This window comes from Pristiophorus japonicus, chromosome 12 (assembly GCF_044704955.1).
Source record: "Pristiophorus japonicus isolate sPriJap1 chromosome 12, sPriJap1.hap1, whole genome shotgun sequence".
Lineage (NCBI taxonomy): Eukaryota > Metazoa > Chordata > Chondrichthyes > Pristiophoridae > Pristiophorus > Pristiophorus japonicus.
Genome location: NC_091988.1, coordinates 207418032 through 207432658, shown reverse-complemented (window position 1 = coordinate 207432658; position 14627 = coordinate 207418032). Strand labels below are relative to the sequence as shown.

Below are 14627 nucleotides of genomic sequence, written 5' to 3'. Positions count from 1 at the left end.
TCAAATCCCCTTGCTATGAAGGCCAACATGCCATTTGCTTTCTTAACCGCCTGCTGCACCTGCATGCCAACCTTCAATGACTGATGTACCATGACACCCAGGTCTCTTTGCACCTCCCCTTTTCCTAATCTGTCACCATTCAGATAATAGTCTGTCTCTCTGTTTTTACCACCAAAGTGGATAACCTCACATTTATCCACATTATACTTCATCTGCCATGCATTTGCCCACTCACCTAACCTATCCAAGTCGCTCTGCAGCCTCACAGCATCCTCCTCGCAGCTCACACTGCCACCCAACTTAGTGTCATCCGCAAATTTGGAGATACTACATTTAATCCCCTCATCTAAATCATTAATGTACAGTGTAAACAGCTGGGGCCCCAGCACAGAACCTTGCGGTACCCCACTAGTCACTGCCTGCCATTCTGAAAAGTACCCATTTACTCCTACTCTTTGCTTCCTGTCTGACAACCAGTTCTCAATCCATGTCAGTACACTACCCCCAATCCCATGTGCTCTAACTTTGCACATCAATCTCTTGTGTGGGACCTTGTCGAACGCCTTCTGAAAGTCCAAATATACCACATCAACTGGTTCTCCCTTATCCACTCTACTGGAAACATCCTCAAAAAATTCCAGAAGATTTGTCAAGCATGATTTCCCTTTCACAAATCCATGCTGACTTGGACCTATCATGTCACCTCTTTCCAAATGCACTGCTATGACATCCTTAATAATTGATTCCATCATTTTACCCACTACCGATGTCAGGCTGACCGGTCTATAATTCCCTGTTTTCTCTCTCCCTCCTTTTTTAAAAAGTGGGGTTACATTGGCTACCCTCCACTCCATAGGAACTGATCCAGAGTCAATGGAATGTTGGAAAATGACTGTCAACGCATCCACTATTTCCAAGGCCACCTCCTTAAGTACTCTGGGATGCAGTCCATCAGGCCCTGGGGATTTATCGGCCTTCAATCCCATCAATTTCCCCAACACAATTTCCCAGCTAATAAGGATTTCCCTCAGTTCCTCCTCCTTACTAGACCCCCCGACCCCTTTTATAACCGGAAGGTTGTTCGTGTCCTCCTTCGTGAATACCGAACCAAAGTACTTGTTCAATTGGTCCGCCATTTCTTTGTTCCCCGTTATGACTTCCCCTGATTCTGACTGCAGGGGACCTACGTTTGTCTTTACTAACCTTTTTCTCTTTACATATCTATAGAAACTTTTGCAATCCGTCTTAATGTTCCCTGCAAGCTTCTTCTCATACTCCATTTTCCCTGCCCTAATCAAACCCTTTGTCCTCCTCTGCTGAATTCTAAATTTCTCCCAGTCCCCAGGTTCGCTGTTATTTCTGGCCAATTTGTATGCCACTTCCTTGGCTTTAATACTATCCCTGATTTCCCTTGATAGCTACGGTTGAGCCACCTTCCCTTTTTTATTTCTATGCCAGACAGGAATGTACAATTGTTGTAGTTCATCCATGCGGTCTCTAAATGTCTGCCATTGCCCATCCACAGTCAACCCCTTAAGTATCATTCGCCAATCCATCCCAGCCAATTCACGCCTCATACCTTCAAAGTTAGCCTTCTTTAAGTTCTGGACCATGGTCTCTGAATTAACTGTTTCATTCTCCATCCCAATGCAGAATTCCACCATATTATGGTCACTCTTCCCCAAGGGGCCTCGCACAACGAGATTGCTAATTAATCCTCTCTCATTACATAACACCCAGTCTAAGATGGCCTCCCCCCTAGTTGGTTCCTCGACATATTGGTCTAAAAAACCATCCCTTATGCACTCCAGAAAATCCTCCTCCACCGTATTGCTTCCAGTTTGGTTAGCCCAATCTATGTGCATATTAAAGTCACCCATTATAACTGCTGCACCTTTATTGCACGCACCCCTAATTTCCTGTTTGATGCCCTCCCCAACATCACTACTACTGTTTGGAGGTCTGTACACAACTCCCACTAACGTTTTTTGCCCTTTAGTGTTCTGCAGCTCTACCCATATAGATTCCACATCATCCAAGCTAATGTCCTTCCTAACTATTGCCTTAATCTCCTCCTTAACCAGCAATGCTACCCCACCTCCTTTTCCTTTTATTCTATCCTTCCTGAATGTTGAATACCCCTGGATGTTGAGTTCCCAGCCCTGCTCATCCTGGAGCCACGTCTCCGTAATCCCAATCACATCATATTTGTTAACATCTATTTGCACAGTTAATTCATCCACCTTATTGCGGATACTCCTTGCATTAAGACACAAAGCCTTTAGGCTTGTTTTTTTAACACCCTCTGTCCTTTTAGAATTTTGCTGTACAATGGCCCTTTTTGTTCTTTGCCTTGGGTTTCTCTGCCCTCCACTTTTCCTCATCTCCTTTCTGTCTTTTGTTTTTGCCTCCTTTTTGTTTCCCTCTATCTCCCTGCATTGGTTCCCATCCCCCTGCCATATTAGTTTAACTCCTCCCCAACAGCACTAGCAAACACTCCCCCGAGGACATTGGTTCCGATTCTGCCCAGGTGCAGACCGTCCGGATTGTACTGGTCCCACCTCCCCCAGAACCGGTTCCAATGCCCCAGGAATTTGAATCCCTCCCTGCTGCACCATTGCTCAAGCCACGTATTCATCTGAGCTATCCTGCGATTCCTACTCTGACTAGCACGTGGCACTGGTAGCAATCCCGAGATTACTCCTTTTGAGGTCCTACTTTTTAATTTAGCTCCTAGCTTCTTAAATTCATTTTGTAGGAACTCATCCCTTTTTTTACCTATGTCATTGGTACCAACGTGCACCACGACAACTGGCTGTTCTCCCTCCCTTTTTAGAATGATGAAGGAATGGTGATATATTTCCAAGTCAGGATGGTGTGTGACTGGGAGGGGAACGTGGAGGTGGTGGTGTTCCCATGCGCCTGCTGCCCTTGTCCTTCTAGGTGGTAGAGGTCGCAGGTTTGGGAGGTGCTGCCGAAGAAGTTGCTGCAGTGCATCTTGTAGATGGTACACACTGCAGCCACGGTGCACCGGTGGTGGAGGGAGTGAATGTTTAAGGTGGTGGATGGGGTGCCGATCAAATCCTAGATGATGTCAAGTTTCTTGAGTGTTGTTGGAGCTGCACTCATCCAGGCAAGTAGAGAGTATTCCATCACACTCCTGACTCGTGCCTTGTAGATGGTGGAAAGGCTTTGGGGAGTCAGGAGGTGAGACACTCACCGCAGAATACCCAGCCTCTGACCTGCTCTTGTAGCCACAGTATTTATGGGGCTGGTCCAGGTAAGTTTCTGGTCAATGGTGACCCCTGGATGTTGATAGTAGGAGATTCAGCGATGGTAATGCCATTGAATGTCAACCGATAGTTTCATGGCCACCATTACTGATACTAGCTTTTTAATTCCAGATTTATTTAATTAACTGAATTTAAAATCCCCAGCTGCCGGGGTGGGATTTGAACTCAGTCTCTGGATCATTCGTCCGGGCCTCTGGATTACCGGAGGTTGAGGAGTGAGGGGGTGGGGGGTGTATGGGGGTGAGAGGGTTAGTGTGTGTGTGTGGGCTTGGGGTGAGGGGGTTGGGGTGTGTGTAGGGTTGGGGTGAGAGTTGAGGAGTGAGGGGTTGGGGGGGGTTGAGGAGTGAGGAGGTTGGGGGTTTGAGGGTGAGGGGTTTGAGGGTGAGTGGTTTGAGGGTGAGGGATTTGAGGGTGAGGGGTTTGAGGTGTGAGAGGTGTGGGTCATTTCGGCCCATCGTGTCCGCAACGGCCTACCAAGAGCTATCCAGCCTATCCCACTTTCCAGTTCTTGGTCCGTAGCCCTGCAGGTTACGGCACTTTAAATGCACATACTAGTATCTTTTAAATGTGGCCTTTCAGGCAGTGAGTTCCAGACCCCCACCACCCTCTGGGTGAAGAAATTTCCCCTCATATCTCCTCTAAACCTCCTCCAAGTACTTTAAATCTATATTCTCTGGTTTTTGACCCCTCTGCCAAGGGAAACAGGTCCTTCCTATCCAAGCCCCTCAAAATTTTATACACCTCAATCAGATCTCCCCTCAGCCTCCTCTGTTCAAAGGAAAACAGACCCAGCATCTCCAATCTTTCCTCATAGCCAAAATTCTCCAGTCCAGGCAACAATTTTGTAAATCCCCTCTGCACCCTCTCCAGTGCAATCACCTCTTTCCTGTAATGTGGTGACCAGAACTGCACGCAGTACTCCAGCTGCGGCCTAACCAGTGTTTTATACAGTTTAAGCATAACCTCCCTGCTCTTGTATTCCATGTCTTGACTTATAAAGGCAAGCATTCCGTATGCCTTCTTAACCACCTTATCTACCTGGCCTGCTACCTTCAGGGATCTATGGACCTGCACTCCAAGGTCCCTTTGTTCCTCTACACTTCTCAGTGTCGTATCATTTAATGTGTATTCCCTTGCCTTGTTAGCCCTCCCCAGATGCATTACCTCACACCTCTCTGGATTGAATTCCATTTGCCACTGTTCTGCCCACCTGACCAGTTCATTGATATCTTCCTTCAGTCCACAGCTTTCTTCTTCATTATCAACCACACAGCCTATTTTAGTATCATCTGCAAACTTCTTAATCATACCCCCAACATTTAAGTCCAAGTCATTGATAAATACCACAAAAAGCAAGGGACCCAGCACTGAGCCCAACGGAACCCCACTGGAAACAGCCTTCCAGTCACAAAAACACCCATTGACCATTACCCTTTGCTTCCTGCCTCCGAGCCAATTTTGGATCCAACGTGCCACTTTGCCCTGGATCCCATGGGCTTTTACTTTCCTGACCAGTCTGCCATGTGGGACCTTATCAAAAGCTTTGCTAAAGTCCATATATACTGCATCATACACACTGCCCTCATCAACCCTCCTGGTTACCGTCTCGAAAAATTCAATCAGATTAGTCAGACACGACTTTCCCTTAACAAATCCATGCTGTCTATCCTTGATTAATCCATGTCTTTCCAAATGAAGATTTATCCTGTCCCTCAAGATTTTTTACAATAATTTTCCCACCACCGAGGTTAGGCTGACTGGCCTGTAATTACTCGGTCTATCCCTTTCTCCCTTTTTAAACAATGGTACAACACTCGCAGTCCTTCAGTCTCCCGGAACCACACCTGAAGCCAGAGAGGATTGGAAAATGATGGTCAGAGCCTCTGCTATTTCCTCTTTTGCTTCTCTCAACAGCCTGGGATGCATTTCATCCGGGCCTGGTATTTATTCTCTTTCCAAGCTGCTAAGCCCCATAATACTTCCTCTCTCACTATGTTTATCTCGTCTAATATTTCACATTCCTCCTCCCTCATTGCAAAGTCTGAATCGCCCCTCTCTGTTGTGAAAACCGATGCAAAGTATTCATTAACAATCCTACCCACAGATTTCCTTTATGGTCAATAATAGGCCCCACTCTTTCTCTAGTTATCCTCTTGCTCTTAAATGTATTTATAAAACATCTTTGGGTTTTCCCTGATTTTACTTGCCAACATTCTTTCATGTGCTCTTTGATTTCCTGATATCTTTTTTAATTCCACCCTTGCACCACTTCTACTCCGAGAGTTTCTGCAGTGTTGAGTTCTCGGTATCTGTCAGAAGCTTCCTTTTTTTCTTTATCTTACTCTGTATGCCCCTTGACATCCAGGGGGCTCTCGATTTGTTAGGAACCCACGGTTTTTTTAAGGGAACATACTTGCTCTGTACCCTCTGGATCTCCTCCTTGAATACCTCCCACTGCTCTGACACTGATTTACCAACAAGTAGCTGTTTCCAGTCCACTTTGGCCAAATCCCATCTCAGCTCAGCAAAATTGCCTTTACCTCAATTGAGAACTTTTATTCCTGGTCAACGTTTGTGCTTTTGCATAACTACCCTAAATCTTACTGAATTATGATCACTAGCACCAAAATGCACTTCCATCTGCCCCTCTTCATTTCCCCAAAATCAAGTCCAGAACCGCCCCTTCCCTTGTTGGGCTTGTTACATACTGGCTAAAGAAGTTCTCCTGAATGCATTTGAGGAATTCTGCTCACTCTATACTTACACTACCTTATTCCCAGTTAATATTAGGGTCGTTGAAATCCCCCACTATTACAGCTCTGTAGTTTTTGCACTTTTGCAGCAATTTGCCCACATATTTGTTTTTCTATTTCCCTCTGACTGCTTGGGGCTCTATAGAACACTCCCAGTAGTGTGATCGCCCCTTTTTTGTTCTTAAATTCAACCCATATAGCCTGGTTTGAGGACCCCTTTAACATACCATCCCTCCTCACAGCTGTAATTGTTTTTTTTAATCAATACTGTGACCGCCCCCCCCCCCTCCTTTTTTACCCCTCTCTATCCTGTCTGAAAACCCTGTAACCAGGAATGTTGAGCTGCCACACCTGCCCTTCTTTCAGCCATGTCTCAGCAATAGCTATCATATCATACTCCCAAGTGTCAATCAGGGCTCTCAGCTCATCTGCCTTATTCCCTATACTCTCTGCATTGAAGTATATACCATTTCGTATTGCCAAACTCTCCTGTTGTCTATGTTTCAGCCCTTGTTTCCTGTCTTCCAAATTCACTTTCTACTTCTACTTCTCTGCTGCCCATTTCCAGCTTTGCTTCTCTCCCCACTGAATCTACTCTCAGGTTCCCATCCCCCTGCCAAGCTAGTTTAAACCCTCCCCAACAGCACTAGCAAAACCCCTCGCGAGGATACTGGTCCCGGCTCTGTTGGGGTGCAACCCGTCCGGCTTGTACAGGTCCCACCTCCCCCAGAAACGGTCCCAATGCCTCAGGATGATGGGGACCTCAGTAGGAGGCCGATGTGGATTATCCACTCAGGCTGAAGATGGTTGGAAATGTTTCAGCCTTGTGTTTTGTCTCGCGTGCTGGGCTCCGTCATCATCGAGGGTAGGGATATTCACAGCGTCTCCTCCTACCATTAGTTATTTAATTGTCCACCACCATTCACGATTGGATGTGGCAGAACTGTAGAGCTTTGATGTGATCTGTTATTTATGGGATCACCTAGCCCTGTCTATAGCATGCTACTTCTGCTCTTTAGCATGCATGTAGTTCTGTGTTATAGCTTCCCCAGGTTGGCACCTCATTTTTGGGTATGCCTGGTGCCGCTCCTGGCATGCTCTTCTACACTCCTCACTGAACCAGGATTGGTCCCCTGGCTTAATGATAATGATAATAGAGTGAGGGATATGCCGGGTCATGAGGTTACAATTCTGCTGCTGCTGATGGCCCACAGTGCCTCATGGATGCCCAGTTTTGAGCTGCTGGATCTGTTCTGAATCTATCCCATTTAGCACGGTGGTAGTGCCACACAACACGATGGAGGGTGCCCTCAGTGTGATGACGGGACTTTGTCTCCACAATGACTGTGCGATGGTCACTGCTACCAATGCTGTCATGGACAGATGCATCTGTGACCGGTAGATTGGTGAGGACGAGAGTGGAAGTGGAGTGGGGAATTAAAGTGACAGGCGACTGGAAGCTCGGGGTCACACTTCCGGACTGAATGGAGGTATTCTGCAGGTAGATTGGTGAGGACGAGGTTAAGTAGATTTTTCCCTGGTGTTGGTTCTCTCACCACCTGCCGCAGGCTCAGTCTGGCAGCTATGTCCTTCAGGATTCGGTCAGTAGTGGTGCTACCGAGCCACTCTTGATGATGGGCATTGAAGTCCTCCACCCAGAGTACATTCTGTGCCCTTGCTACTCTCAGTGCTTCTTCCAAATGGTGTTTAAAATGGAGGAGTAGCTGAGGGAGGGCGGTAGGTGGTAATCAGCAGGAGGTTTGCGTGGCCACGCTTGACCTGTCAATGTTGAAGACTCCCAGGGCCAATAGTCCGTTATGTGATCCAGTCTGGCGGGGAATGGCTAAACCAGTTGTCCGCCACATCCAGTCAAGTCTGCGTCCCTTGGACTGAGGGAGTGCAGATGTGGACCGTACCAGGGGGAATGGTTTTAATGCATACTATGGCATCAAAGGTGGAGGTGAGGGTATGGTTGAGCAGCTCGGTAGCTACAGAAATGGCGTGCTGACTGAAGGATAAAGGATTTTGAAAGTGCGGTTGTAAGTGACAGTTACAAGAAAGTTATCACGTAAAGCTGACCTTGTATTTGCCCATCGTTCGATCATCAACGCTATCTCCAAATTCATCATCATTGGCTTTACCCCGGTACAGAGGGAAGATATAGAGCCAATCTTGAAAGTTATTATATTCATTCTCTAGCTCCGTGTTGTAAATCTGCACCAATATGGAAGAATCTCTTTATAGAGTCAGTACATTCACTGCAACGTTGGCAAGTCTTATCAACTAAATTTAATCAATCACATGATTATATTCATAGTCTGCACCCTCTACAAGTCTTTAGCCTGGCTCCTTATGGGTGTTCAACATCACTGGTGCGGATCCCATCAGAATTCTAGGACAAGCTAAGGCAATATAACTGGCTCAGGTTATGAGCTCACCCCCACTGGGACAACAGAGGACCAAAGTAAATTCTTCCAAACTCAGCAGTTGATTTGAACACAACAATGTCCTGTACATAGCAACAGGACGAATAACCAGGTAGTCTCATTTGGTGTTGAATGTTGGCCAAGGCACCAAGGGCTGGATTTTTGGCTTTGCTCATTTCGGGGCAGTAAAGTTTGTGTCCAGGAACAGTTTGCGCCTCAGTGAGCAAAATTGGTCAGCTGGGCCCTGAGTGTGGGACGGGGCGCTAAGAGAGGCATTACACACCTCTCTCGGGGCGTTAGGTTGGCTGAGCAAGCGAAAATCCTGAGTTAAAAAGCCGGCCTCAGAGCGCCCCGAGAGAGGTTTGGAGAGAACAAAAAACCTAAAAAAACCCACAAAAAACATTCCCAATAAATAACTCACGCCACCACAACATAAACCGCAAAAAATAAAACAATCTGATTTACCCAAGGTCAACATTACTGACCTCACTACAGCCGCTACAGCTCGGACCACCCGCTGTACCAGGCGCTCCCAGTAGGGGGCGCTGCGGACCGCTACTGCTCGGGCCATCTGCTGTCCCAGGCGCTCCCAGCAGGGGGCGCTGTGGGGCGCTACTGCTTGGGCCACCTGCTGTCCCAGGTGCTCCCAGCAGGGGGTGCTACTGCTCGGGTCCCTGCTGTCCCAGGCGCTCCCAGCAGGGGGCGCTGCGGGGCGCTACGGAGCCAAAACTCGAGCCGGTGTCGCAACCAGGGGCGTTACACACTGGCTCGCCTCTTCTGGGCGGTAATGCTCCATGCCCCATTGAAACCGGCCCCAAAACCCTGGGCGGGGGGCGCGCTGGAAGCTGGCTGCCCGCCCGGAAGTGCTCACCCCCGCCATTGTCGCTCCTCCGGGCAACAGGCCAAAAATCCAGCCCATAGTCCCTGCTGTTATTTCTTAAAGAGCAATGGAATCTGTTATGTCCACCTGAATGGAGAGACGGCATCCCTGACAATGCAGCACTCCCTTAGCACTGCACTGGGAGTACCAGCCAAGAGTGCTGGCGCTGCTAGAGATATCATTGGCTGCTTTTGGATAAAGCAATGCAGGTGCAGAGACCATAAGAGATAAGGTTGAGGGGTGACCTAGAATACGAGTGGGGGAGTTTACACAGAGGATAAGATTGAGGGGTGGGATGAGGGGAGGCGAGGTTTAAGTGGAAGTTACAGAACATGAGGAGTTACTTGGTAAAGTTGGTCTGCATGGGCCCAATGGTGACTGTCTCAATCTGTTACAGCTCTTCCTCAGGATAAACTCATGTTGGATCCCTGGCACAAAATCCTTTCCTGTGAAGCTAGGGAAAGCCTGGGAACACAAAGTGTAAAAGGGAGTGATGGACTGGTGAAGACAGTTTACCTGAAATGTTGCAATGGTTTTTCGGGCTCCTGTGGGCAGGCGTTCGTCCATCCCCAAACCTTCCTCCTCTATGTCATCAATTGTTGCTGAGCTCAAGGGGGCAACAACTGTAAAATGCAGATCCGAGAATGAAGGCAGGTAGTCCTCTCATTAAATCTCTGATAATAGTTCAGATCTTCGACATTAATTTCTGACTAGCATTTTATAACGATGGTTTCGGACTTCATTTGCTTTTAAATGTGCAGCCCCTGAGTTCATCAACCTATCGCTTCCAGAGAGGCAAGGGAAACACCACAAAGACCTGTCGGGCACAATAGCCTGTCTCTGTGTTGTAATTGTATGATTTCTTCTAAATGATCCAAATGTTAGCCGTGGCTCAGTGGTAGCACTCTAATCCCGGAGTGGAAGGTTGTGGGTTCAAGCCCCACTCCTGGATTTAAGCACATAATCTAGGTTGACACATTGGTGTTGTGCGGAAGGAGCGCTAGATTGCTGAACCTGCTGTCTTTCTGATGAGACATAAAACCAAAGCTCAGTTCATCTGTTTACATAGAAACATAGAAAATAGGTGCAGGAGTAGGCCATTCGGCCCTTCAAGCCTGCACCACCATTCAATAAGATCATGGCAGATCATGCAACTTCAGTACCCCATTCCTGCTTTCTCTCCATACCCCTTGATCCCTTTAGCCATAAGGGCCACATCTAACTCCCTTTTGAATATATCTAACAAACTGGCATCAACAACTTTCTGTGGCAGGGAATTCCACAGGTTCACAACTCACTGAGTGAAGATGTTTCTCCTCATCTCGGTCCTAAATGGCTTAGCCCTTATCCTTAGACTGTGACCCCTGGTTCTGGACTTCCCCAACATCGGGAACATTCTTCCTGCATCTAAGCCGTCCAATCCCGACAGAATTTTATATGTTTCTGAGATCCCCTCTCATTCTTCTAAATTCCAGTGAATATAAGCTTAGTCGATCCAGTCTTTCTTCATATGTCAGTCCTGCCATCCCGGGAATCAGTCTCGTGAACCTTTGCTGCACTCCCTCAATAGCAAGAATGTCCTTCCTCAGATTAGGAGACCAAAACGGAACAAACTATTCCAGGTGAGGCCTCACCAAGACCCTGTACAACTGCAGTAAGACCTCCCTGCTCCTATACTCAATTCCTCTCGCTATGAAGGCCAACATGCCATTTGCCTTCTTCACCGCCTGCTGTACCTGCATGCCAACGTTCAATGGCTGATGTACCATGACACCCAGGTCTCGTTGCACCTCCCCTTTTCCTAATCTGTCACCATTCAGATAATATTCTGCCTTCCTGTTTTTGCCACCAAAGTGGATAACCTCACATTTATCCACATTATACTGCATCTGCCATGCATTTGCCCACTCACCTAACCTGTCCAAGTCACCCTGCAACCTCTTAGCATCCTCCTCACAGCTCACACCACCACCTAGCTTAGTGTCATCTGCAAACTTGGAGATATTACATTCAATTCCTTCATCTAAATCATTAGTGTATATTGTAAATAGCTGGGGTTCCAGCACTGAACCCTGCAGCACTCCACTAGTCACTGCCTGCCATTCTGAAAAGGACCCGTTTATCCCGACTCTCTGCTTCCTGTCTGCCAACCAGTTCTCTATCCCCGTCAGTATATTGATCCTATCAAATGGTATTGTGGGTAAAGAAAAGCAGGAGTTCTCCTGGTATCTTGGCCAACATTTCTCTCTCCAATAAACAGATTAACTGGTCATTTAGTTCATTGGTTGTGGGATCTTGCTGTGTACCACCCCATATGAAAACTGAAAGCTCCAAATAAAGATTCCATGCAATGGAGTTCATGTGAATTTATTTATTGGGATGCTTCCAGTATTATCCTAAGCCATGCAGAGCAAAACATTGCAGGCTTCATCCCTAGTCTGTGCTGTTAGCTCTATTACTCCACTGGAATAAACTATCTCAGCAATCCACAAGGGCTCATTGCTGATTGTCCAGTGATCCATGCAGGAGGGGCATGTGTGGGAACAGGATTCAAGTCAGCTGTGATGCCCCGTCATTAAATAGCCTGTTGACACTCACGGTCTAGGTTCACACATGAAAATAGTTAATTAGGCGAGGTATTGACACAGATAGACGTGTCTGCAGCCGCAATCGAGACTCCAGGATGGTATGTTGCCTCCCTGGTGCAAGGGTCAAGAATGTCTCAGAGTGGGTGCAGGACACTTTTGAGGGTGAGGGTGAATAGCCAGTTGTCGTGGTGCATATAGGTACCAACGATATAGGTAAAAAAATGGGATGAGGTCCTACGAGATAAATTTAGGGAGCTAGGAGTTAAATTAAAAAGTAGGACCTCAAAGGTAGTAATCTCAGGATTGCTACCAGTGCCATGTGCTAGTTAGAGTAAGAATTGCAAGATAGCTCAGATGAATACGTGGCTTCAGGAGTGGTGCAGAAGGGAGGGATTCACATTCCTGGGACATTGGAACCGGTTCTGGGGGAGGTGGGACCAGTACAAACCGGACGGTCTGCACCTGGGCAGGACCGGAACCAATGTCCTAGGGGGAGTGGTTGCTAGTGCTGTTGGGGAGGAGTTAAACTAATATGGCAGGGAGATGGGAACCTATGCAGGGAGACAGAGGGAAGCAGAATGGGGGCAGAAGCAAAAGATAGAAAGAAGAAAAGTAAAAGTGGAGGGCAGAGAAACCAAAGGCAAAAATCAAAAGTGTCACATTACAGCAAAATTCCAAAAGGGCAAAGTTGTTAAAAAGACAAGCCTGAAACTCTGTGCCTCATTGAGAAGAGTATTCGTAATAAGGTGGACGAATTAACTGCACAGGCAGCAATTAATGAATATGATATAATTGGCATCAAGGAGACATGGCTCCAGGGTGACCAAGGCTGGGAACTCAACATCCAGGGGTATTCAACATTCAGGAAGGATAGACAGAAAGGAAAAGGAGGTGGGGTAGTGTTGCTGGTTAAAGAGGAAATTAACGCAATAGTAAGGAGGGACATTAGCTTGGATGATGTGGAATCTGTGTGGGTGGAGCTGCAGAACACCAAAGGGCAGAAAACGCTAGTGGGAGTTGTGTACAGACCACCAAACAGTAGTAGTGAGGTTGGGGACAGCATCAAACAAGAAATTAGGGATGTGTGCAATAAAGGTACAGCAGTTATCATGGGCGACTTTAATCTACATATAGATTGGGCGAACCAGGTTGGTAGCAATACGATGGTGGAGGCTTTCCTGCCGTGTATTAGGGATGGTTTTCTAGACCAATATGTCGAGGAACCAACTAGAGGGCTGGCCATCCTAGACTGGGTGATGTGTAATGAGAAAGGACTAATTAGCAATCTTGTTGTTCGAGGCCCCTTGGGGAAGAGTGACCATAATATGGTAGAATTCTTCATTAAGATGGAGAGTGACAGTGTTAATTCAGAGACTAGGATCCTGAACTTAAGAAAAGGTAACTTCGATGGTATGAGGCGTGAATTGGCTGGAATATACTGGCAAATGATATTTAATGGGTTGATGGTGGATAGGCAATGGAAAACATTTAAAGATCACGTGGATCAACTTCAACAATTGTACATCCCTGTCTGGAGTAAAAATAAAACGGGGAAGGTGGCTCAACTGTGGCTAACAAAGGAAATTAAGGATAGTGTTAAATCCAAGGAAGAGGCATATAAATTGGCCAGAAAAAGCAGCAAACCTGAGGACTGGGAGAAATTTAGAATTCAGCAAAGGAGGACAAAGGGTTTAATTAGAAGGGGGAATATAGAGTATGAGAGGAAGCTTGCTGGGAACATAAAAACTGACTGCAAAAGCTTCGATAGATATGTGAAGAGAAAAAGATTAGTGAAGACAAACGTAGGTCCCTTGCAGTCAGATTCAGGTGAATTTATAATGGGGAACAAAGAAATGGCAGACCAATTGAACAAATACTTTGGCTCTGTCTTCACGAAGGAAGACACAAATGACCTTCCAAAGTTACTAGGGCACTGAGGGTCTAGTGAGAAGGAGGAACTGAAGGATATCCTTATTAGGCAGGAAATTGTGTTACGGAAATTGATGAGATTGAAGGCCGATAAATCCCCGGGGCCTGATAGTCTGCACCCCAGAGTACTTAAGGAAGTGGCCATAGAAATAGTAGATGCATTGGTGATCATTTTCCAACAGTCGATCGACTCGGGATCAGTTCTTATGGACTGGAGGGTAGCTAATGTAACACCACTTTTTAAAAAAGGAGGGAGAGAAAACGGGTAATTATAGACTGGTTAGCCTGACATCAGTAGTGGGGAAAATGTTGGAATCAATTATTAAAGATGAAATAGCAGCGCATTTGGAAAGCAGTGACAGGATCGGTCCAAGTCAGCATGGATTTATGAAAGGGAAATCATGCTTGACAAATCTTCTGGAATTTTTTGAGGATGTAATTAGTAGAGTGGACAAGGGAGAACCAGTGGATGTGGTGTATTTGGACTTTCAAAAGGCTTTTGACAAGGTCCCACACAAGAGATTGGTGTGCAAAATTAAGGCACATGGTATTGGGGGTAATGTACTGATGTGGATAGAGAACTGGTTGGCAGACAGGAAGCAGAAAGTTGGGATAAATGGGTCCTTTTCAGAATGGCAGGCAGTAATTAGTGGGGTGCCACAGGGCTCAGTGCTGGGACCCCAGCTCTTTACAATATACATTAATGATTTAGATGAAGGAATTGAGTGTAATATCTCCAAGTTTGCAGATGATACTAA

The 14627-nt window shown here is 46.6% G+C and overlaps 1 protein-coding gene across 2 annotated transcripts in view; it reads right to left on the bottom strand.

Moving 5' to 3' along the window:
• Positions 1-14627, bottom strand: part of fer1l4 (fer-1 like family member 4) — a 229219-nt gene that overhangs the window by 60768 nt on the left and 153824 nt on the right. For both annotated transcript variants that reach the window (XM_070896525.1, XM_070896526.1), the window contains 2 exons: positions 9869-9975; positions 8126-8260 (listed from right to left, as the gene is read on the bottom strand). In XM_070896525.1, the coding sequence (XP_070752626.1) occupies positions 8126-8260; positions 9869-9975 (242 nt within the window). The remainder of the gene's footprint in view (positions 1-8125; positions 8261-9868; positions 9976-14627) is intronic.